General features: G+C 46.3%; 2 protein-coding genes across 7 annotated transcripts in view; both read left to right on the top strand.

Annotated features, from left to right (window-relative positions):
• The window catches only part of LOC102050989 (probable cation-transporting ATPase 13A4), a 51,308-nt gene extending 43,500 nt beyond the window's left edge, over nucleotides 1-7,808 (top strand). For 3 of the 5 annotated variants that reach the window (XM_027811806.2, XM_027811805.2, XM_055724057.1), the window contains 2 exons: nucleotides 380-460; nucleotides 970-7,807. In XM_027811806.2, the coding sequence (XP_027667607.1) occupies nucleotides 380-460; nucleotides 970-1,191 (303 nt within the window). In that variant the 3' untranslated portion in view covers nucleotides 1,192-7,807. Of the gene's footprint in view, nucleotides 1-379; nucleotides 461-969 lie in introns of all 5 variants that reach the window. The other 2 variants (XM_027811807.2, XM_055724056.1) reach the window with 1 other exon arrangement.
• An 873-nt stretch (nucleotides 7,809-8,681) lies between these two features.
• Nucleotides 8,682-24,147, top strand: part of LOC102046330 (probable cation-transporting ATPase 13A5) — a 35,945-nt gene continuing 20,479 nt past the window's right edge. The window contains exons 1-12 of one of the 2 annotated variants that reach the window (XM_005443702.3): nucleotides 8,682-8,911; nucleotides 14,237-14,410; nucleotides 15,539-15,685; nucleotides 15,909-15,979; nucleotides 16,056-16,136; nucleotides 16,619-16,688; nucleotides 18,874-19,008; nucleotides 21,309-21,381; nucleotides 22,187-22,318; nucleotides 22,923-23,093; nucleotides 23,328-23,485; nucleotides 23,784-23,972. In XM_005443702.3, the coding sequence (XP_005443759.2) occupies nucleotides 8,849-8,911; nucleotides 14,237-14,410; nucleotides 15,539-15,685; nucleotides 15,909-15,979; nucleotides 16,056-16,136; nucleotides 16,619-16,688; nucleotides 18,874-19,008; nucleotides 21,309-21,381; nucleotides 22,187-22,318; nucleotides 22,923-23,093; nucleotides 23,328-23,485; nucleotides 23,784-23,972 (1,464 nt within the window). In that variant the 5' untranslated portion in view covers nucleotides 8,682-8,848. The remainder of the gene's footprint in view (nucleotides 8,912-14,236; nucleotides 14,411-15,538; nucleotides 15,686-15,908; nucleotides 15,980-16,055; nucleotides 16,137-16,618; nucleotides 16,689-18,873; nucleotides 19,009-21,308; nucleotides 21,382-22,186; nucleotides 22,319-22,922; nucleotides 23,094-23,327; nucleotides 23,486-23,783; nucleotides 23,973-24,147) is intronic. The other variant, XM_027811809.2, reaches the window with a different exon arrangement.

A 24,147-nucleotide genomic window follows, 5' to 3' on the forward strand; every position in this document is an offset into this window, starting at 1 on the left:
TTTCCCAGCTAACAAGTGATAGGACAAGAGGAAATGGCTTCATGTTGTACCAGGGGAGGTTTAGATTGGATATCAGGAAAATTTTCTTCACTGATAGGGTTATCAAGCACTGGAACAGGCTGCCCAAGAAAGTGGTTGAGTGACCATCCCTGGAGATACTTAAAAGACATGTAGACTTATGTCAATAACATAATAATAACTATAGTGCTCAGGGACATGGTTTGGTGGTGGAGTTGGCAGTGTTAGGTTTATGGTTGGACTTGATTACCTTAAGGTTTTTTTCCAACTTAAATAATTCTATGATTCTATGACACAAACTCCCACGGGTATCTGGTGTGTACACATGCTGTTGAACAGCTTCTCCTGCTTTTTTCCCCAGCTTGTTTGCACCCCTACCACGTGGCGGATCTCCATGGTGGTAATGCTTGCAGTCACACTTGCTGTGTCCTTCCTTGTTGAGGTGAGCGTGCTTCATTGAATGTCTGTCGGCACTAACTGGAAAGGTGAAATCATTGGGTCTCACTCTTTCTTCCTCCTCCTCAGCCCCGCCTGGGAATATCTAGTAAAACACAAGCCATTGCTGCTGCCTTGCCCTTACTGTCTTTCCTCAGAGGCCCACATATGAATGATCAGATATAAGGGAATGCAAGGCCCAACCACCTTTTCTTTCCTCTGGTGAGAGGGATGTATCAGACCCTGCCCCAGGCTAGTGAAATAGGGGAAGTCTTGGGGTTTCTACTCAGATCCTGAAAACTGTCAGGAGGAGCTTGTCCCAATTTTCTAGTGGATGACTGCTGGTGGAGCTGCTGTGAGAAGTGGTCAGTAAAAGGTTATTGAAGGGATGTGGAAGAGCAGATCAGGGTGGGTAATCTGGGTCTCCACTACTTGCCCTGTGTGTGTCCTGTGGATGAAAAGGGAAAAGTGCGGTCCAGGTTATCCAGAATCTTCCTTTTGGTCTTGTGTTTACAGGAAGCGGTCATCGAGAACAGAGCTTTATGGCTGCTTCTGAAAAAGACCTTCCGGTACCACTCAAAGAGCCATTACAAGAGGCTACAGCGAGTGTTAGAACAGGACTCAGCCTGGCCACCTCTGAATGAAACCTTCTTCTCAGATTCTGTGGCACTATCAGTAGAGGGAAATATGGGAGGCCATAGCAATCCAACATTTGACAGCAATGAGGATGTATTCTGAAGGAAATTGCAGAGGACACATGTTCAGGACAGCTGCAGTTGGTTGTAGAAGGACTATCTCAGAGACGTAAGAAAAGAGCAAGGACCAACCCATCACTGCTCCCCATTCTAAGACTAACCGTCTCTGGCTTATTTTTGATTTAACTGGAAGCAGAAAAGCTGGCTGCAGTAACATAAAGCCACAACAGTGTTTCTCCTGTCCTCTTGCTCATGTATTAATGGCTGCCAGCTGTAAATGGAAAAATTTGCTGAATATTGACAAAGTATTCATGGTTGAAACACCCCATTGCTGCATCCCTCTCTTGAACTGCATATGGTTCCTCCAGAAGAAAAGTAGCTAACTGAGGTATCAGCGCTCTTCTGGGGAGATGCCCTTTGAGAAAACAAGTAGACCTTACTCCTGATAGAGGCTGCTGAACATAGGCGGGTCCTGGGATTCCTATAGTTCCCAGGGTTTCAGATAATGCTACCCGGTGTCTGGTGGTGGGGTTTTTCCCCCTTCTGGCAATACTTGGCTTTCTGGACCTGGAAGGAGCTGCAAATAGCCAAAGCCTTTTAGAAGCATCCACTCCCACCACCATTGTGGTCTTCCCACGATGGGAACAGTGTAGAGCTCTATTGCTAGCTCACTGCTACCAGGCAACGTGTTTGCCCTCTTCTCAGTTTAAAATGTGGTACCTGCATTTTCTGGGTGAAAAAATCTTCAGAACTACAGAGCAGAATGATTTCATTGTTTAACTGTTCTTTTTGTTGAGAAAGGTATTTGTTCAGGATATACAATTTTTAAAAGTAGAATGAAACACATGATAATTGCAAATTACAATCTCATCCTGTGGGTCTACAAGGACACCCCTGTGGTGTGAACTTGCTCTACTAGAGCAGATGCTGCACAGCTGGGCTGTGGCCTGGCATCAGCTCCTAGCTTACCAGTGCCAAAAGAAGCAGGCATTGAAGAGGTTACTACCCCCAAGGAGCTAAGGCCTGAATTAAAAGACAGGAAGCCAGCTAGGTCTCAGAATATTTTTATTAAATTCCATGGCATGCTGTTAAGTTGAACCATCTGAGGTTTAACTCTTTTTTCCAACCGTAATTGCATAGACTACACACCATGTGTCAACTCATCAGCTCATATCCCTCACCTGTTACCCTTTGATGGTGACTCACTGCTGTGTTGCTTCTGCTGTATGTAAATCCAACAGCGCTGCACATTTCTGCAAGTTTTACCTGCTCAAAAAAATCCGCTGCCAGCACATATTCTCGTAGCCCTGTGATGCGAGGCAGACTTCCTGCTCGCTGTATTTTGCAATCTCAGTCTCCAGCTACATAAACCAACAACATACCAGTCAGCGAGGCTTCAGACCAAGAGTGACACTCTGAACTGACTGCACAGTTTGTTTTTCACAGCTGAAGCTTGCCCGTGCTTTTCCTGGGTGAGGCTGAGAAGCCCTTTGAGAGCACTACAGTGCTGGGAAAAGTATGTTCCCACTATTTGACACTAAAGCACTCTTGCACTGCTGAAGAAACCCAGAGAATCAGGCAAGTTGGGAGTCACAGTAAAGATTCCTTTGGTCTTTTAGAGTAAAAAGTAGCTCTGGAAAACCAAGAGCAAATCAGAAGAAATCACAGATTGTTTTGAATCAACATGTCTGTACCAGCACAGTGTTTGAAAAGAATTTAGCTTGGTCTAAAAAATAACCATTTTTTTCTAAAAAGAAAAAAAAAAACCCAAAGCAAAAATACTCAGCTTCCATAAAACATTCGGCTCACAGCAATTTTTTCCACATTTTAGACAGGTTAAACATAAACAAATGGAGTAAATACTTTCCTACCTGCTGTAGTTTACCTAATGGTAAATATCTGCCACAAAGCCACACAACTTGACACAAACCAGAAGTGGTTCACATTTATTCATAGAAGTGTCTCCAAAGTTAGCATCAGTTCCTAGTTTGCAGCAAAATCCATTGGAAAGTAAAGTCTAGGTGCTTCTTGCAGCTTAAGGAGACATCAAAGAACAGGCTGGTGGAGTTACTCCATTCATCCTCTGAGATACAGTAACTTTTTCCTTGGAGACAAAATTCACTGTCCTCTTTAAGAATTCCTGCACACAAATATGTTGCTGCATGTGATAAACTGGCAATTGCAGCAGCACTGCAGACTAGGCGGGTAGTTAATGTCACAGTTGACAGTACAGAAGTACCAACTCGTGGCAAACCTGCGGCACCTGTAGGGTCAACAAGATAAAGACCTGTTTGCCTGCTGCTGAAATACAGCCTTACCTCCAAGAAATAGAATCCACATGCTACATGATATTTAACCTTTGCCACTATTTAAGATGTCAGTCTTGTGTTCCATCTTCCTATGCAAGGCCAGTATCTCCAGCCATACTGGGACTCATTTTATTATCTTCCCTCAGTGGCATCAGCCACAGTTCAATCGGCAGACCTGTGCAGTGTGTCCCAGCTGTACTGAACTGCTTATATAGCATAACTTCGTGGCCATCAGGAGATGAGTGATGTTAGACACATCCTTGCTGCAGAAACCAGCTCATACGCACACATTAAAGTCCCTGTGTTCTGCTCCCTCACCTCAGGTGGAACATCAGAGGTCCCAGTCCACATCCTGGTGCTGGGTTGGTCCCCTCAAACTTGGACTGGGAATGTAATTAGAGTCAGGATGAGGAATAAGCAAAAGTAAAAGCTTCAAGTGTGTTTAGGACTCGTGCCTGTGTTTTGCATTTTGAGGGTTCTCTCTGGTTTGAAAGGATCTTTTACTTCTGGAAATCAGGATGGCAACAAGCAGCTTCCTCCCTGCAGTCTGTCCAGCAGGCACCTGCCGCGCTCCCTTTACCCATCCTCACTTGCTGTGCATGCGAGAGGGGCAGGTACAATGTAGGTGCTCCGTTCTGCCTGAGCCATTGAACTTGCTGCTTGGCATTCCCAGCTTGTAACAGAGAAACAGAAATAAAATTGAACTGCTTAATGAAAAGAGTTGTTTTGTAGAGGTGTTGTAGGGGTGTTTTGCAAATTCTGAGGCTGCATAAGGGCAGAGACAGATTGACAGCCCTGGCTGTGGCTTCCACAGTCCCTGTCTGCAGTCCAAGCTGTTCAAACAGCTGAAGAATCCCCTAGGGGACTGAGGGTCCAGGCTTACTTTCTCCTTTTGTGACTAGCGGTGGACACCGGTTGGAAAGACACCCAGTGATCTTTGCCAGCAGATGCTGTCCATCCTGGTTAGCTTTCTACAGCTAAATCAAAGGGGCAGACTCCCTGGAGCACAGCCAATTCACTGAGCCAGGCAGCCACTCTGAACAGCAAATTTCAAAATTTGATTTTCCTTGTGAAATACACTTGTCCCTGTTAATGAAAAAAGAAAATCACTTTTATTTCTGTCCCATTTATTTATTACTTGTTTATCTTGATACACGCATCACAGTTTTTGTCTGTTCATCAGCACTCTGGAGCTCAGCCTGCTTGGCAGCACGCACAACAAAAGAGGAACAAATGCAGACCCTCACCAATAACAGCCGTAGGTGTACAACGATGCTAACAAGCCAGAACCTTTTACAAGATACATCATTTGTGAGCTTTTTCCGCTCACATAGCACCTTTTGTCTAAGGAGCTTGATGCACAACACACTTCTTCAGGAGAATTACAGAGGAGGCTGCAGAGACAGAGTACCTGCCAAGGGTCAACTGGGAAAGGAAAGCACAAACAGCTGGTACCTGGACCACCCAGTTCAAGGAAAGAGAACAGAGAATTCAGTTATCACGTATTGCGGGTGTCTGGTGCCAGCAGCTGAATTTAAAGGACTCGTTACTCCATCTTATGGCCTCTTAAAGACTTCCTGTTGGAAAAGTAGTCCTGGAGCATTTTGCACTAATATTCCCCACCAGAAAGTGCTTAACCCCTCCACGGCTTTTGTGTAGTTTGTGGGCAGATGGTACGCAGCCCCGAGCCAGGAGGGTCATGCTGCGCTGCCTGATGGTTCAGCACACCATGGGTTAATTGCCAAATGCGTACAAGGGAAGGCAACGCTCAACAGCTCAACACACTGTCAGCCAAGCCAGGCTGTGTAAATTTTCTTCCTGGTTGGCTGTCAACAGTGGGGACATGATTCTTATTCTAAGAAAGTCATTAAATGTCCCGTGTGTCTGAAATACAAAGCATAGCTGTCCCTGCTCTGTAGTGCCTTGTTTTCACACTGTCCCTTGTGACCGGTGACCACTGGAAGTGCTTGTCACTGACATAGCTTTGATTACTTTGTATAGGTCTCTATAGATAAAAGGGAGTCAAGAAACATCCATTCCTGTGTCCTGTTTAAATCTAATTAATAAATCTCTTTGGTACTTTCTAGATGATTAGCAGACAGGGTGGAATGCAAACGTCCCACTTCACTGTGTAATTGTCCTGGCCTTTCACCTAGCCACATGATAGATCGCTCCAGGCAAAAAGAGCATCCTATTGCAAGATCAGTGAGGCTGGAGAGGAAGAGGACATCAGGAGAGCATAACAATCTCTTTCTCCTGAACATACATGTTACTTGAGAGGTGCTGAAAGAAGGTTTTTTGGACCTGGGAAGAGGTTCAGATAAGAAGAGGCACGTTTCATTTATGTCTTACTCCCCTCTCACACCCACCCAAGCCCAGGCAAATCTTGAGTCTATAGCTCCAAGCCTTGAAAACCTGTAATGCTCCCTCAGCCATTCTTCAACAAACAGGGTTTTACTACTGCATGCAATCACCACGCACATGCCAGCCAGTGTCCAGCAGCTGCTCCGAGCAGGACTGCTTATTGCAGTAAAGCAGCAGGGCTCTTTACTGCAGGAACTGCACCCCTCGGCACCACCAGCTGCCTTCTGTACCTTGCACGAACCTCCAGCCTGCCACTCCGCTGCTGCTTGTGATCACTTTTACACAGGGCTCACTGCCCACTCACTGCTGACTTACACAGGAGCCTCAGGCTGCCTCTCACAACGCTCTGTCATCGGTCCTGCTAAACCTTTACAGCCTTTCAGAGCACAAGTTGTTCAGAAGCATCCCATCCTTTCGGTATAGACTGGAGAGCAGGAATGTAGACCTGCCGGCCTATGCCTTGAGCCCAAGGCCCCAACAGGACAGGCAGCCGTCGACCCAGCCAGTCTTTCTGCCCCAGTGACTGGGTTGATGTGAGGTCAGGCAAGCGTGCAATTCAGGGAACAACATGAGGACATGTAGAACTTAGGGTTCAACCTTTCAGCCCATCATAAAAGAATTCTATCTCTCAGTATCTTCGTATCTCATGGGGAGCTGTCAAAAGCCTAAATGTGCCACATTAGCTGCTTCTCTCTTGTTCCTTGGAGCATCTCCCTGTCAGGGAGGAAATGAGATCGGTTTGATAGGATCTTCCTGTGACAGATGCATGTTAGTTGCTTCTTATCACTTTATTATCCCCTAGGTACTTACAAACTGACCGCTTAAAAATTTTCTTTCACATCTCTCTGTGTATTCAGGTCGGGTTGACTGGCCTGTGATCCCCCTCTTTTTTGCCTTTTCAGGTGCCAGCTCTACAGCCTGGTGGGCTGGGGCTGGAGGTGTCCTGCCCAGCGTGGGGAGCATTTTGCAAGCGCAGCTGCGGGCGTGGTGGTGGGCACCCGGCTGACCCATGCAGGGGAACTGCTGGGACTCGGTCCAGAGACCGCAGGTCATATTCCTGTAAATGAAATGCACCTTACCCTGGATGGTCAAAACAGGGAGAACTAGTAACACTGCCCAGCTAATGATACCTCTCTTGAGTTTCCTTCCCGTAGAGAGTTACAGGAGGTGTTGGCTGCTAGTAAGCAATCATCTAATTACTTTATCTCTTTGTGTATAAGCCTTTTGCCACAAGAATGTCTGCAAAGGACACGGCTGGACTTCCTGTAAGGGTGACATACAAGACCCCTAGAAATGGGCCCTGCTTCTGAAAACTGGGGAGTGGAATGACTGCAAGCGTGTCATGTCCGGGTAGCTGCATGAGAGTGACTGATGCACAGAGCAGCCTGGTGGGTGAGCCCCCCCATGCCCTCTCAGGGGAAAGGGAGAGGCAGAGGGCGACTGTTTACTTATGTTGAAATCTGGTTTAATGCAGGCTTTAGGCAGTTCAAAATGGCAATGCTTTAAAAGAAATAATATTTATTTTTCACCACCACCCTGATTTTTCATGATTCTTCAGTGTTTGGTCCTTGTTTGCTGTTTTATGGACACAACTGCACCTGGCAGAACCCCTTAAAGATGGATCTGGTTGGACTATGCAGAGCCAGCCTCTGGTATGACAATTGCTGTTTCATCATCCCAGACAGCCTGGCCTCTCCTTGCTCTGTTTCAAAGAGAAGAAACATGGATAAGTGCTTTTATTTCCTTCAGAGTCTGCCTAGTGAAAGGTGCTTCTCTCAGTTCTTGGGGCTGTTTCCAGGATGGAGCTGCAGACTGAGGGAGATTTAGGGGTCTCTTAAGACCTGCTGCACTGCAGTCCCTGGGCATCATTCTCCCTCCCACCTGGGGGAAGGGGAATTTGGAAGAATTCCTGTTTTGTCATCAGTAGGGAAATATGCTGCATGCAAAGGCTGTGTCTCTTTATCGAGTTTAAATCCCCATGTCTCATCAGTAATAAAGAATTGCTTCCCTGTGGCTGAGTCAAAAAAGGTGAGAGCAAGCTCAGAGCCATCGCCTCCATTCACACAAACATGTACTTTATTCCAGGACAATAACACAGAATATTTTTCCTGCCTGGATAAGTGGTTGATTTCAGACTTCGACAGAAGGAGAATGGGGGGAAGACAGAGCGATTTCAGGTTAATGCATAAAAAGTAGCTGGGACACGAGAGACTGGAAGATGCACAGTGGGGCTCCCCAGCCTGCCTGTCCCCGCTGTCCCTGCCAGGGTGACAGGTTGGAGCCCCTACCTCTCCCTGCCTCACAGGGATTCACGCTGCACACTGTTCAGGGGTCCTGTGTTGCCCAGCTGGGCTTCTCCAGAGGAGTCATCCAGCCCTGTTGTTCTTACCTTCTAACTCAGGAAGAATTTGAACGGAAGTGTGTATTTGAGGGGATGCTCTGTGCTAGTGGGGAAGCTCAGGCTAGATCCATACCTGAAAAACACTGCTCCAGCGTGTACCTCCACTGCACTGAAACCAAGCCCAGGCCCAAACACTGCGATCTCCCTACAGCAGATGCTTCTTTCTGACATGCTGGAGGTGGTTCCCAGTGCTGGGGTGCTGCTCTGGGGTCAGTTCTGTGCGGGGCTGTGGCACTCTCCCACCCTCCTCCTTGCTCTGTGCCTCGATCTCCCTCTGAGCCCTGCGCAGAGCCATCCCCCCGGCACAGGGCTGCAGGTGCCCTTCTTCCCTCACTGCTGGAGCTCTGCCCCATCCCACCCCACCCCAGCGAACACAGCACAGCCAGGAGACAGAGAAACGCATCTTACATAAGCTGGGAATTTAAGGGCTTTACGCATGAGGGTGGATATTCCTCCCTCCCCTGGGAGCCTAATAAAAAGCCTGTGTGCTGTGAGACTTTCAAAGGCAGCAGACAGGACCACGGTGAAAGTGACTTTAACACCGGCCTGAACTTAAGTCAGTAACTGCGTTCAACATTGCTTGAGCCCACAGACAGGGCATCCAGGACTGAAACCAACGTGGTCAGATGGAGGAGAAGCTTTGGAAGGATCACTGTGTGCTCCTCAACAAGGATGAGGAAAATGAGCTGGTAAGGAGTGGGGCACCATGCTGGGTTTTGGTTTCTTTGCGCACCTCTTTACTCACATGTCCATTCTATATATGCCTCTGCTTCTTCTTCACCTTGAACTCCCCATTTGGGCACCGTCTCTTCAGCGTAGCCTTGGTGAAGGCAAACCCCTGGATCAGTCCTTGCTGACTTTAAGATTGATTTTTGCAAAGTAATGGCTAAGTGAGGAACATACTGCTTCAGTCCAGAGGCATGAAATATGGAAGAGACCTCTTTGCCCACCAGAAGTCATCTGTCTAAGGAGCAATGTCCCTTTCCCCACTGTCTGTTCCATTGTCTTTTCCATCCTGATTGTGAGGATCTCTACTAATGGGTACACTTTCCCTTACTTACTTACACTTCCCATCATGCATCAGAAAACAAGTCATAGGGAATGTGCTTACAAATTAGTTTTATCCTGGACAATTGTCTGAAGCAGTGATTAAATCACTTCTCCTGAAATGTAAGGGTCTTTGTTGTTTACCAGATCTGGGAAGACTGGACAGATGACCAAAGTCTACTGCAACTCTCATGGCAGGAATCCCTTCTCTCTGTCTTTGACAACAGCTTTTATGGAGTTGCTCTGTCCTTACAAGGGTTTTTACTAATGTTAATTGAATCTACTTTCTGTCTTTGATTATGATTGATTATTGATTATGTGCAGCAGCCTGGAAGTGCTGCAGTGAGTACTTTGCAAATACAATGAGTTGGAAACTCTTCCTCTCCCTGCTGACATGGAGTGATTACACAGAGTCTGGTGAGACTGGGAGTAAGACTTTCCCCTCCAGCTTTCTGTGCAAGGGAAAACCGCAATCCAGATGTTTCCAGTGCACAGAGTGGGCACAGAAGTAGATGCCTCTGCACAGGTGTATAAAATACAGCCCTGTCATTTCTATATTTGCTAGAGATATGTATGTGCTGCGTGCACTGGAAGCACAGCAGCATGTTCCCCCAGGACAGGAGTCTCCATCCTCTGCAAGCATAGGCTGATAGCAGCTATTTCCCAGCATCTCCAGTGTCACTGTTTGCCCAGCCTTGGGGCCTGAGTAAGTGCCTCCATCATGGGAATGCAGGTGCTCAGGGCATGCACAGGTGGGAGACATCCTGCCCTGCAAAGCACACCTGCAGCTCTGTGTCATGATTGCTTGCAGGGCTACTAACAGCGGTGGGGCTTCAGTTTTGCTGGTTGCATTCAGTAAATTCCTGCTGGGATTTGACCGCTGCTCGTGTGAGCTTGTTTTAGACTAGAGAGCTCAGGCCAGTTGTAGCAGCCTGGATCCAGCACAAAATGAGGTATCTGCTGTGGGAGACAGGTAAGGAGTCAGCTAGGGATCATCTGTGTCATGCTGATCGCTACAGATGGTGTTCTCCAGGGTGTCACTAGCTGGTGTGTGGATGCGGCCCTCGGTGCCTCTACTTGCATAAGAAGCAATGGGGCTGCCAACTGCCTGATGAGGATGGAGGGCCTGGATGCATGGATTGCGGCTGTTGCCACAAGCAGCCTCTTAGCTGGGAGCCTGTGCACCCCGGGTAAGCTGCACCCACTTCTAGGAGACACCTATCTCGCCCATCCAGCCTGTGGCTGCAACCCAGCCGGCAGAGAACGGCCCTGGCTCTGCCCTGGGTGCTGCTGGCACGACCTGCCTTGTGCAAGGCTGGCTGCGTCGGACTGAGCGCTGGCTCTTACAACGCATCTCCCTGTGGCTCCTTGTTTGCTGAAGTGGCCTTGCCTCCAGGTACTGTACTACTTGGAAAACTCTCTTACAGCTTACAGGCTCAGTGTAGCACATTAGCTGTGGATGTGGGTTCCCTTGTTACCAAAAAATCAGAGGCAAAACTCTCTAACGCTCATTTTTGAGTTTTCGAAAGCAAGCCCTCTTTATTTTCAGTACCAGCTGCACAGGGGATGAGTTCTGCCCAACATGCAATGCATGCTGACTTTGTTCTCTGTTTGTCTTTATATGGCTGATCTATACATATTTATGACATTTCTCAGAAATCATTAGCATATTTATTACCATTCCAAGAACTACTTATCCTACATACTTGCCACGCATGTGTGGTCTAATGAGTTGGGGGTCATCTGGTGGTCGTTTGGGACATCTTTATCCTTTCTTCATCCTCTTTTCTTGTTATCTTCCTTTCCTTCTTGTTATTTTTGTGACCTGCTCTTCTCCTGGCCCTATTTCAACACTCTTGGCTCGTGCCCTGGTTTCGGACTGGTTCTTATCTACTAGTAAGTTAAGCTGCAGGAGCCTACAGTTAACACAATGCAGCGTTGTACAGCTCGGCTAAAGTCAAGGATACATATGTTTCAATATTTTATAATTAAGCACACTGATGAAATTCCTCTGGTATCAGCATTTTACAATTAAATGCACTGGTAAAGTTCTTCGAGTATCCCCCTTAGCTCTGTCCTGCAGTGCTTTCTCAGTACTGTGTGAGTGCCCAGTGTGTATCCTCTGGGAACAGGCTGCCCACCAGCACCGGCTGCCTGCGCACCTTGCTGTGCAGGGTGAGCTGTTGATCAGCCACGTGCTGCAGCTGCGTGGGGCCTGACCCTACCAGCCAAGGCCACCTCTCTGCCCCGTGGGACATGAGCTCCTGCCTGGCTCCATGCTGGCACAATGGTGAGGACCTGGCATGACCTGGTTGTGCTGGGGTCCCGCAGCCTCTGGGAAGGGGCACCTCGCCAGCACACCCATGCCAAGAGCTTACAGCAACACTCCACTTATTTAACCCATGCCTTTGACATGTATAGCCTATGTCTATTGATTATATTCCATCACGTCTAATGCATTTTTGGGTTCCTCAGTGGCTGTGTTTAGCACACAGCTGTGCACTAGAGCAGCCCTTGCTGGCAACAGCCCGTGTTTGGTGCATGCTAGAAATCTCCAAATGCTCTCACTGGGCAACTCCTGGTCTTGCACTTATCCAGCCCTAAATGCTACAGCTGTTCCCAGCGTTCCCTCAGCTTCTGGCTGCAGATTTGGCCCTCTTCAGTCCCTGAGGGCTCATGGATGAGTTGTGGTCCCATGCACCTCCTGCCATTCCAGCCACCCCCATAACAAGTTCCTTATTTTCCAGGCCTGTATTTGGAGAGTATTTATAAAAATCCTGCTATGAAAAGGCAAGAAAACTAAAATCTCCTTGACTGTCCTTAGTTGTGGACACTATTGTTTGTCCTCCCACTCTGAAAATACAATTGGCAGCTGTAGATGTAAACTTCTGTAGCCCCTGAAGAAATGATATTTTGTATACAGCAGGGCTGCCCATCTAAAAGCTATAGAGCTGTTCTGAAATTGATTTCACAAACCTGGTTTAAGGACTGCGTGATTATCTTTATTTCAGTTGAGCTGCATTGATTTCAGCTTAGTTTGTTGATTATGATCAGGGTTCAGATAAATGTAGTTAATTGTTCTCTTAAACCTCAGTAGGTGCTTACTCTGCTGCCTTTATATCACTTGAAAACAGTATTTGAAGTTGAACCAGTACAATTGTTTGTACAAGCCCCCTGCAAAGCTTCTGCTTTGTTGCAAATGGATTCCTGTAAAGCAGTGGTCATCCTTCTGCCATTTCTCATGCATATTTCAGATGTGGGACTTCCTCATTTTTATAATTTAAAATGCCATTTCCTCCTCCTCCTCTCAGCTACATAACCCATGTCAATAGGTTACACTATCCCACCATATTGTGTGCTTTAGTTGGCAAGCTACTGTGGAAAAATAGCTTGGTGGAAAAGGCCCTGGGGGTGGTGGCTGACAGCCAGCTGGACGTGGGCCAGCAGCGTGCCCAGGTTGCCCAGGGCATGGGCCAGGCACAGGCAGGGCAGCACCACAGTTGCTCCTTTGCAATGCTGCTGCTTCCTCTGACTGCTCCCGAGCACGGGTACTTTCCTGCCCTCATCACCAGTCCTAGGGTGAAGTCACAGGGATTGTCTGGAGCTGGGCTTTGTGGAGTGGGGGAGAAAGCCAAGAGGTGGCTGGGAAGTGCCCTCCCTGTACAGGGAAACAAATGGATCACTGCAGCAGGAATGAAGACACCTGGTGGAAAGCAATTATTTGCTTTTTTGTTGGTTTTGTGGTTTTGGTTTGTTTTTTTTTTTTTTTTTTTTTCTCAGCAGTGGATGCAACAACAACAAAAAATTAATTTTTTTCCCTAATTTTTCATTTCAGCCTTAAACCAAAATTCTTTTCCCAGAGAAACCTGCCATAGCATGGGTGGCACAAAGAGAGCCCCTTGGTGGGGTTTGCCAAGTTCCCACTTGGTGCCTGTGGGGAAGCAAAGGGACAATCAATGGCTGGTGATGGGAGGTGCGTCACTGCAGGGCCAGGCTGTTGTCCTGTCCATCCATGGCTGCTGTCTCAGTGCTGTGGGAGCTGTGGCCGTGCTGGATGTGGATGACATGTCCAAAGGGATGTTGGCATCCCTGGGTGCTGTGAGTCAGCAGCTGTGAGTCACATGCCCTGCAGGGTGCTGAGAGGGCTGGGAAAGCCCCCACGGTGTAAAAGGAAGGATCTAGTTACACTGCAGGCATTAAATTTATTGTTAGCCCTGTGGGCAGGTTTGGAGAAAACCAAAGGGTACAAAAATCTAAAATTATTCTCAAGAAAAAAACCCTAAAGCTGTGGACCAAACAATCTCCTTCACATACAGTGGAGCATAACTGAACAGATGGGTTATCAAAACGAAAGGGCAAGAAAGGAAGATGACAGATGATCTGGGGAATAAGTTGGAGGAAGAGAGTGTACAGAGCAAAAAGAGCCCTTCCATATTTGCTTTCAAGATAAGATGTACGTGGTGGAAGCCAACACACCAGTAGGTATGGTAGCTGGTACCTGGGAGGAGCTGCCTGGGGCTTCACAGTTTTCTTTCCCTGAGGCACATTCTGGGTCTCTGCTGCAAGGTAGGTCGCAGCAGTCAGCACTAAGGTCACATGGAGATGCCCACCTGGGTGGCAGGCAGGGCGGTATGGTGCTGGCACTGCAGGCAGGCTGGTACCATAAGGGGCAGCTACAGTCTTGGTGGCAAAACCTCCACGCTGGAGTTAATTCTTTGTTAATCCTGGGAGAGCTGATAGGAGAACAGTCTTCTGCTGGCAGTAGCCCAGCATCCTCCTCCTTTCAGCAGCTCTGCTGTATTCTTAACTACGTCATATGAACCAGAAAACTCTCATTTCCAAAAATGATTTTTAGCAGTCATAGTGGCTTCAGTCACCACCCTTCCTTTTCAGTAAGCTTGGGCTTCCAGATAAACAATCTCCAAAGTCAAACTTGTTAACAAAGAACGCTTTCTCTTGCTGTACAGGAGATATTTGGTTACAAAACTCAAAGCTGCCGAAAGGCCTTGTGCATTGCTGGATACATCTTCTCCTGTGGGGCACTGCTGCTGCTGTTTTACTGGAAGCCAGAGTGGGATGTGTGGGCAAACTGCATCCGCTGCAGCCTGGAAGAAGCAGACGTGGTTCTGCTCAGGACAACAGTAGGTGAACCCTCCTAGCCTGGTGTCTGCAGGGTGTAGCAGGTTAATAATACTTTCCACTTTTGTAAGTGGAGCAGGAGGGATGAGCTAAGCTTCAGAAGACCAATCGTTTTTATTTTCACGGAGTCTGAAATACTGCGTAAAACAGCACGTTTACACTAACAAGAGCGCGGCTGCTCTGCCTGGAGGCTGGGCACCTAGCAGGCTTCAGGCATCGCTGCTGCCCGCCCATGGGCTCCGGCAGCTGCCCTCTGCCAGCAGCATGTTCCGTAAAAGAGCTCTGCCTCTTCCCTTCCTTTTTGTGCACGGGGTGCAGCCAACTGGCTTCAGTGGAGGGATCATCTTCAGGAGCTGTAGCTGTTCGTAGCCTTTCTGTTTTAAAGTTATTGGAGAATGCTGCGGAGATGGACTGGAGAGAGCTAGATTTCAGGCATTGGTTATATTCTAAGACTCAATAAATGTAAATTAAAACCCAACCCAATTCTAGCAGAGCAAATGCTTAAGGCACTTAATGCTCAACGTTGCAATGATATTCCTAAAATAAATGCACTCAAACCACTAAATGAGTAATCTATTGCTCATTGTAACTAGTTACATTAGACTAAACTGATTAAAGGACAATTCAGTCTGAGTGCACTTGTAGCAGTACAGCTGAGCTGCTTTTGGCTATGGATGTATGACAAGTAACACAGCATCATAGGAGTTTTGTAGAGCAAAGCACCTAGTGCTGAGGACTCAATGTCCACACCAGAGGTATTTCAGAAGGCTTTTACTTTCAAGCCTTCTTTACTTCCAAGTAGCTCTTCCAAGTAGTCTGATTGCATAGGCTAAATATGCATCTGGTAGAAACATACCTTGTGGTTTAGTTTCATCTTCACAGATACTGCTCTGCAGCATGAATCAAAGCTAATGGAGATAATTGTGAGAGAATGCCTTCAAAGTGCTGTACTGATTAGTACTAAAACACTGATACCAGCATCCCTGTTACTGCAGACTTACATTTGCTATGATTGAAAAGATGCTACAGTACCGTAGTTCTCTGGGAATCTCATATGTACTTCCCAGAATCGGGAAACTATCACAGGCAACATTTTCGATTTGTTACTGAACTGTGCTCTATTTCTCTAGGATGAGTTTCAGAGATACACCTGGAAGAAAGTGACCTGGATTGATTTGTCCACATTGGTACTACCTGTTGGTAGTAATTCAGGTGGTCCTTTTGTAGCTGATAAAGATTCGGTCTTAAACAGAGCTGTAATGAAGCCACAGTTAAAGGTAAGTCATCTATAAAATGGAGAAGAAAGATGGCTGGGACATGGTGGATGAAAATATGAGTCAAGGCACCTGGAGGCTCCCAAGGGTGCTCTGTCAGCATCTTCCTGCAAAACCTGTTTACATGAGCTCAAGCTTTCCCCTAAAACATAGGGAAGCATTTCTCTGGCAGTGAGGTGGTTTTCCCTTGAATGTCAAAAGCCATTTTTGCTATTTGGTCTTGCAGATGAGGTGTATCCAGGTGCAGAAAATCCGTTATATTTGGGACTTTTCTGTAAAAGAGTTCAAGAAAGTTGGGTGAGTGCCAGCAGCCTGTTATAAACCCCTTTGCAGTAGAGGACTCCCTTGCCTGAACTTTTTCCTCTCATTCTAGATCATTAGAAGACAGCAACACGTGTCACAGCATACACCACAAGTTTGGTGCTGGCCTGACAAGGGAAGAACAGGCGATCAGGTACGGTCTGCATAGGAGTAGACATGAGTTAATTATGACAGTGTGACCTATTTAATCTCACTTTCAAATTCATGTGAGCTTCTTGCTAGTCATCTCGGTAGTAAGTCAGTGCAGACTGCACGGGTGACATTGGGAAAGGTGCAGAATGGTTATCCCTCACACTTTGTAGAGCTTTCTCTGTTCTGAGTGGTGCCAGGGCGAGTGTGGGGAAAACAGCACCAGTTCCATTAAGGGCACAGCAAGGCATAACAGGCTTCCTTTGCCATCTCCTTAAAAGCAAACACTAAAATTCTGCTTCTGTGTAAAGTCCTCTCAGGTCCAATAGCTTCCTGACAGATTTATTTGTTCTGCTCAGCCATATGGTGCCTCAGGACTTAAACGTTTAGACAAGTGTTAATTTTTTGGGGTACGGTTTTCCACATGAAGCTTTACCCTACATGACTAAGCTATAACATGGGGAACTCTTCTCTACCTTCCTACAGGCGGCTGGTGTGTGGACCTAATGCCATCAAAGTTGAAATTCGTCCTATTTGGAAGTTACTTTTTAAAGAGGTCAGTAAGTCAGACTTGCACTCGGTGGGATGGGTGTGGAGTTTTTTGAAGGCTTCATCTGGACACTCTGGGATCGGGCAATTGATGCTTCATAGGCATAAGCCATGGAGGAAAGTTAGCGAACCTCCTATTTGGCTATTAGAAGGTTGCAGAGAAAAATAGGAAGCTAAGAGGTTGCTTGGTGCTACGTACTTATAACAGCTAAATGTTACCCTTGTGATAACTGTGTCCCTTCTTGGACTGGAGAGCAGTGGCATGGCAGACTGATGTCCTCTGTCTCTGCTGTAGGCCCATACTCCTGACTGAACATCTCCCGTGAGCTGGCACATCTTGCCTCGTGACTGGGCAGTGACATGCTTTCCCCAGCTGCTAGGACTGACCACAGCCACATCAGCAGCTATGGCCTTTCATGTGGGCTCTTGATAATGATCCTCAGTGAAATTTTATTGGTATGAGTAAGGCACAATTATTCCTCTTTAACAGCCTTGGTTTAGTAGTCCAAAGGTAGTAAAAAGCATTAGAGAAATGCTGCTGCTGGGCTTGCTTGTGGCCTCAACAGCAGTGTAAATTGCAAGTGTGCTTTAGAATGGAGGAAAATGTTTGCAGAATTCCTATTTTTTAATTGCTTTATTTGCCCAGTAACTTCCTTTTCTCCTATGACATAAACACAAGACAGGTTTCTTTCCTGCTTGAATAAGGGCACACTGCAAGACTGTTCTTCCTCTATACGGGACAAAACCAACACATTTTGTGGATAACAGACATGTTTATGGGTGGTTACTTGCTGGGTTTGCATATAGAAATGCTGGACATGTATTTTTGCCAACCTGTAAGCAGAGACTTTGCATACAGGATCCTGTCATGTCATCTGTGTTCACTTTAGTGGACTACGGATGCTACATGAATGTCCTTAAAATGGAAAACAGCTATGAATGCTGGGACTCCAAGCTAGTATGTGTCTGAACTTTAAGTGGAGTTTGTCTGAAACCCTGCAAAGTACATGAAAAGCTCCAGGGCACCTGAAATTGGTTGGATTTGATGTTACCAACCTTGCAGTGCCCTCTGGAGATGGTTTTGAAGAGAACTCCAGTGTAGCACTGTAGAAGTTTATTTAATTTGAACTTTGCACTTCCATCCAAGGCTGAAGCTTCATGTTTGAAATATTAATGGTGGTGCCTGGAGGCAGACTGGTCCTCATAAGCTTGTGATATTTTGGTCCAGATACAGCTTCTGTGTCCGAAGGCTAGCACCCTGATTTAGTGTCTGTCTCTTTGTCCTAGTGAATGTCAAATAAAGTATTAAATTTTCATTGAGGGACCAAATTTGTCAGATGAATAATTCATTTCAGTTCCAATCTTTATGCAGAGAGCTTTTTTGGTGGCTATTTTAGTTATACTACTTCTACAGAAAAGTCTGTCGCCCCTTCAGACAAGCCAAGTGATGGGCAAGTCTCTGAAAACCTTCATCTAATTGTTTTGTTCTTAGATAGACAGTACCCAAAATTACATTCTCAGACTTCAGTGGGGCTGTTGGCCTGTTTTAGCATAATGCATTAGGGTGAGTGATGACTGGCGTTGTATGGCTGATGCAAGGTAGAGTAGCTAGAAGTATGAAAGTACGAGGAAATCAAGCCTTCATTCTAGCTGTAATTTAAGACTGTTTACTGATGGACCCACAGACCATTAGTTGTTCTTTACCATTTTTCTTCTTCCAAATAAATATCAGATTCACAGTGACTTTCTTGAATCACAAAGTATTAAAGACTTTTTCAGTAATTCAGTCTTTCCACCCCACACACATTTTGTGTTTCCTGTGTAGCAATGACTTGGAATCAGAAATGTTAAGGTCACCTTTGTTATATGGCTACTGTGGGAAACCAACCAACTTAAAGTCCCTTAAGTCTGACTTTAAGTTGCCTGCGTAGCTGCTGCTGCATAGTAACTGGTTAGCAACAGCTTTTAATTACAAACCCCACTATGTGTAAGCTGGTAAGTTCAGAGCTGGAGTAGACTAATTCTCTAAAATAACCGTGAAAGAATGTTGTCTTGGGATGCCAAATCAACCCTTTAAATTGGTGTTTAAGAGTCCTGGGCACTGTAATGAAATGTTCTCACCTTTTCCCACACTCAGTCTCTCCTGACGTGTTACGTCCATCCCCTGACATGCATTACATTTGCATTTGCAGATTTTAAACCCCTTCTACGTGTTCCAAGCCTTCACCCTTACGCTGTGGCTGAGCCAAGGCTACATTGAATATTCAGTGGCCATCATAATCCTGTCGATCATTTCTGTTGGCTTAACTGTGTACAACCTCACGCAGGTGAGTCTGCAGCACAGCCTGCCTGCTCCCCATCCTGCGCTCTGCTAGCAATTTTATTTATCACAGACACAAGTAGCTATTTATATGCTCTTTCTGGATATTTTTACTGCTATGTATTCTGCTGTATTACTACATATTTATTGCTATAGAAGAGTTAGAAGGGTCATACCTGAGGGTATTGAACTTCCCAAGAATTAAAGAAGATTGAAGTCTGACACCGGGGGTTTGTAAGACTTTATGAAGATGGCCTTTGTCTGCGAGTCCGGCTCCTACTGAAATTTCAGGAGGACTCACTCCTCTTAAGGTTTGCTAAGTAACAGATCTTAAGAGCAAAAAGAAACACAACTTTTTATTTCTCAAATCTGATCAACACTTCTGTCATGGATACAGCTGCTTGGAAGAAGTTTCTAATAGTCTCAGCTCATTCACTTTTTGACCTGAAGCACTCACCTGTGATAAACCTGAAACCATTAGTCTCTACTGCAGAGGCAAATAGATTGAGCTGAGCCTTGCACACAACAGTTGCCTGCCATTGGGTATCCTCATGCAGCCAGGTGAGGTTCCTGGTGCTTCCTTCTGGAATTGCAGAACACCTTTCCTGGGAATCTGGAAAACATTTTCTTGATTTCTGAACCCACTTTAAATACACAGGGAAGGCAAAAATCATATGGAGAAAGAATATCATAGGGAAAAAGGAGAAACTGTGTGAGTGAATGAAAGTATAGATGTGGAAAAGCAACGGGAACAGGAGGCTGGCGGGCAACGTTTTAGTCTCTTGGGTCTGGATATTGGGTATCACGTTCCTCTGTATTGTTAAGATTCAAAAGCAAAAATTAATTGGGGATTCCTGAGCCCTGGTAAACGTTTTGTTAATCTTCAGGAAAAGTGTAAAAGTTAGAGGACAGCACTGAGAATTACGGTTCCTGCAGACAGTGTGACGTAATTAGAGGTAGTTGCAGGGGTGAAGGGATGGCAGCTCCGGGTCCTTCATGCTCATGTGTTGCTTCAGAGCCAGGCACAGCTCACATTGCCTCAAAATTCACTGCTAAAGTCATTGTTCCAGCACTGAATTTTGAGGAAGGAAGGAAGATTCAGCCCTTTGAAAAGTTCGTTGAGAAGGTGGCATAGCAAACTTCTCTGTGAAGTGCTGCCCAGGAGGAGGCAATACTTTGCCCTTCCAGGAGCTGGCTTTTACTTGAATCGGCTCTGCTTTTCCCTAGGCTGGTGGAGGCGCACAGCATGTTCCCTGCGTAGGTCCAAGGCCTTTGGACTCGTGGGACTTTGGGCAGTATGTGCGCATTGGTGAGCTGTGCTGATGAGGCGCACCCGCTGCCCTGCCAAGGGCATGCTTTTATCAGTCTCGCAGTGTTCCCAGCGAGGGCTTTGTGAATAGCTGAGGCTTTTGCCAGCACAGGTGTGTTGGCTGCGCATCGCATTTTTGTATCTCTGAGTAATATCTGTAGGATGAGTAGTGCTCCCATGTTGAACAAGCACTCGCATCTCTTTGAGCACACCTTTGTGCTTGAAGTGTTGGTGTCCAGCGTGGTATTGCAGAGCATGAAGAAGAGAGATGGTCCATTCAGCTTTCTTTGGCAAGGCTGGTTTTATTGTGTGGCTGACAATTTTGGCAGGACGAATTACAATGCTTGGGGCTTCTGGATATTCTTCAAACCATCCTGACATCTTCACATGAACAATGATAATGAAGAAATTGGTGTTTGGGGATTTGCAATTGCAACTTCTAAATCAAGATAAGGCATTCTCTCTAATGGCCTTGCAATGACAGTTGACTTCATCGTTATCTCAGGATATGTAATTGTCTGAGTTAGGTTGCAAAAACTGGCAAAGTGCAGACACCCAACTAAATCAGAATTCCTGTTTTTCTTCTTGCAATGGCAGTTTTGCAATGACAGCCTTTACAGCTTGGTTGCCCTGTTGATAACCTCCCAAGGATAAAACTGTTGAGTACAAAGAAACCCTCTGCTAAGGGACTGCAGATAGCAGTGCTGCAGCTAAGACTGCTCTCTCCGACATGAAGCAGGAATAGCCTCTTGAAGGTTGAGGGAGATAAGCAGCATGAATAAGAAGCAAAATAAAAATTAGGTCCATGTTCCCATGGCAGCTTGTTCTAGGTTAACTCAATGATCTCACATCCTGACTTCTAACAAGAAATGCGAAACCTCCCCTGCATAACTCAGCAGAGTTCAGTTTCTGTGATCTTAGCATGATCACTGAATAGTAACCTACTGCTTCACTTGAGTATTGGTGTTTCAACATCGCAATTACTTTCCCACCAACAGCAGTCTACCAAGCTGCATGAGCTCGTTGAGGAGCATAACAAAGTCCAGGTTACAGTCTGCACCAACAGCGAAGGTGAGTCATCTGCGTCTCATTCTCTTCACCAGCCTGTATAATTAACTAACATGTTGAAATGTATCTGGAGTTGCACAGCTCCTGTTGGTTTCTACTGCTGAAATGTGAAAGGCAAGCTGCAGGGAGAATGGGGCAGAGGGAGGTGAGGCAGGCAGGGCAGTGAGAAGTATGGGTACAGCCTATGTGATGAGGTAATGATGCATCTGTAAAGTTATCATCTGTATCTGCAGCATCTGTAATGATACAGGTGAACCTAGTAATTTGTGTTAAGAGTTGAGAACAGCTCGGAAAATTTAATTTCACAAACAAGCTACTAGATAACAACTCTGGCCTTCTGAGACCTGCTTCCCTGCTCTGCAATAGGCTACTTTCACAATCTTGTCAAGTACCTTGTGAGTGATTTTCAAGGAGTCTAGATATATGGCTCCCCCTGAGGTATGTGCTTTCTTTCCTGAGTCTCAATTCCTTACCCATAAAATAGGGGTTGTAGCTATTTTTGCCTCCCAAAGTTGTTGAGATGGACAATTGCTAGGGTGGTGGGGGATGTAAAGGCCTTGGTTAGGTTTTCTTGGTCAGGGTGTTTTAGGGACACTAAGTAAATGAAACTGAAGACACACACTTGGAGAGAGACGTTTAGACAAGGGCTGACCTTTGCATTGTTGCTTTTCAGCCAGTATTAACTTCTAAGAAGCACTGCCCTTAAATCATGCAGTGTAGTTTAGTGACATTGTGTGTACCTTGAGATTTTTTTTTCATTGCCCAGAACTTGTGCACAAGTAAAGTTTGGTTTTGTATTGTTCTACAGGTTGGAAAGAGCTGGAATCTTGTTGCTTAGTCCCTGGAGACATGTTTCTTTTAGATGGAAAAAAGCTTGCTCTCCCATGTGATGCGGTCCTGATTGATGGAAGCTGCATTGTGAATGAAGGGATGCTCACAGGTGTAGCACTGGAGTTTAAAATGCTAAAGCCCTGTGCAGGTTCTCTGTCAGGGGGATGTCTCTGTTCTGACAGCCAATTTTTTACTATTACAATAGTTTGCAGCAAGAGGTGGAAAAACTGTGGCTTGAATAATTCACAGTTGTCTTGGGGTTTTGAACACTGCCATTGTGTAATATGCATTTCTTACCCACATTAAAACCCAGTAGGATTAATATACTGTCAGGAGTAGGAGGTGAAAACACTCAAATACACTGCATATATATTTTCTGAGTTTTTGGATTCTGACTTTGCAGCAGTTCTGTTCAAGTAGGCAATGTATGAGCACAGGGGTCAGTGTTATACCTAAACATCGAGGCATGAACTCAGCTCAGGGTCAAAATTTGATGCAAGCTTCTTGATACAAGGTGCTCAGAGAAACCACTTGATGTACTCTGAAACTAAAAATATAATGACTGTCACCATAAATCCATGTGTGTAAGTATATCAGCAAACTAATTACTCAGGCAAGCTTGAGCACCTACAGGGTGCTGCCACTTTCTAGTATGCAGAATCTGATTGACTTTTAAATCCCCTTAAAGTGAAGCTGCACACTGTTGTTCGTAGGTGAAAGCATTCCAGTTACTAAAACCGCTTTGCCCTTCACGGAGAGTCCAATGCCCTGGAAAACCCACAGCATGGAAGACTATCGGAGACACATCCTCTTCTGCGGGACAGAAGTGATACAGACGAAGCCGACGGGCGGAGGACCAGTGAGAGCCGTTGTGCTGCAGACTGGTATTTCTCTTGCTGTTCACTAACCAGTGGAGGGACAGTGGCAGCCCCAGAGGCTGGTACCAGAGCTGGTTTCTCTTGGTGGTTCAAGTCCAGGGCAGGTCTGCTGTCCCTGCGCAGTGCTTGTTGCCAACTGATGGCCAAGGCGTGTGCGATGCTGCCTGTTCCCAAGCAGCACTGACGCAGTACGCCGCTGCAATGCCATACAGGCAACGTATGGTGCGTGTCTTTGCACAGGGTTCAACACAGCTAAAGGTGAGCTGGTGAGATCCATCCTCTACCCCAAGCCAGTAAACTTCAGACTCTACAGAGATGCCTTCAAGTTCATCATAGGCCTCTCTGTCATTGGCATGTTTGGATTCATCTACACCGTGTGTGTGTTCGTGTCCCACAACGTGAGTACAAAGGCTGCCCGCCACGCTGCAGGTGCCAGCTCTGAGCCTTGGTCACGTGAGATGCTTGGAATATTGTTCACTTCTGTATTTCAGTTTTCAGGTGCCCAGAAATTGGTAGGGGTGTGTGTGGGGTGGGGAAGAGATGGAGAGAAGCAAGCAGAATCAATCTGCCATCCCCATGGGCAGAGCTTGGGGTGCATTGCTCCTGGGCAGGAGGGTCCAACCCCCCAGGAGCGGTGGTAGTGGGGCAGGAAAGCTTTTCCCACCTCATCGCTCCTGTTGCTCTTTCTGTTTGCAGAAGCCAGTGGCAGAGGTGGTGGCTATGGCCCTCCTCCTCCTTACTGTGGCTGTGCCTCCCGCCATCCCTGCTGCCTTGACAGCAGGCACTGTTTATGCCCAAAGGAGGCTGAAGAAAAAGAAGATTTTCTGCATCAGCCCACAGAGGATTAATATCTGCGGGCAGATCAATCTTGTTTGCTTTGACAAAGTAAGGCGCTTCCTGGGCCACTGGAAGATGCTGAGGGCTGCTAGGAACATGGGATATATATGGTTTTTTTTCTTCATCCCACCTACCCTGATCTAAGCCCAGGGAAAAAATCCTCTGTGGGAGCCGAGGAAGGACCTCTGGGGATGCGCGGGAAGAAGGGGTGGGCAACAGCAGG

The sequence above is a fragment of the Falco cherrug genome, chromosome 11 (assembly GCF_023634085.1).
Source record: "Falco cherrug isolate bFalChe1 chromosome 11, bFalChe1.pri, whole genome shotgun sequence".
NCBI classification, from domain to species: Eukaryota; Metazoa; Chordata; class Aves; order Falconiformes; family Falconidae; genus Falco; species Falco cherrug.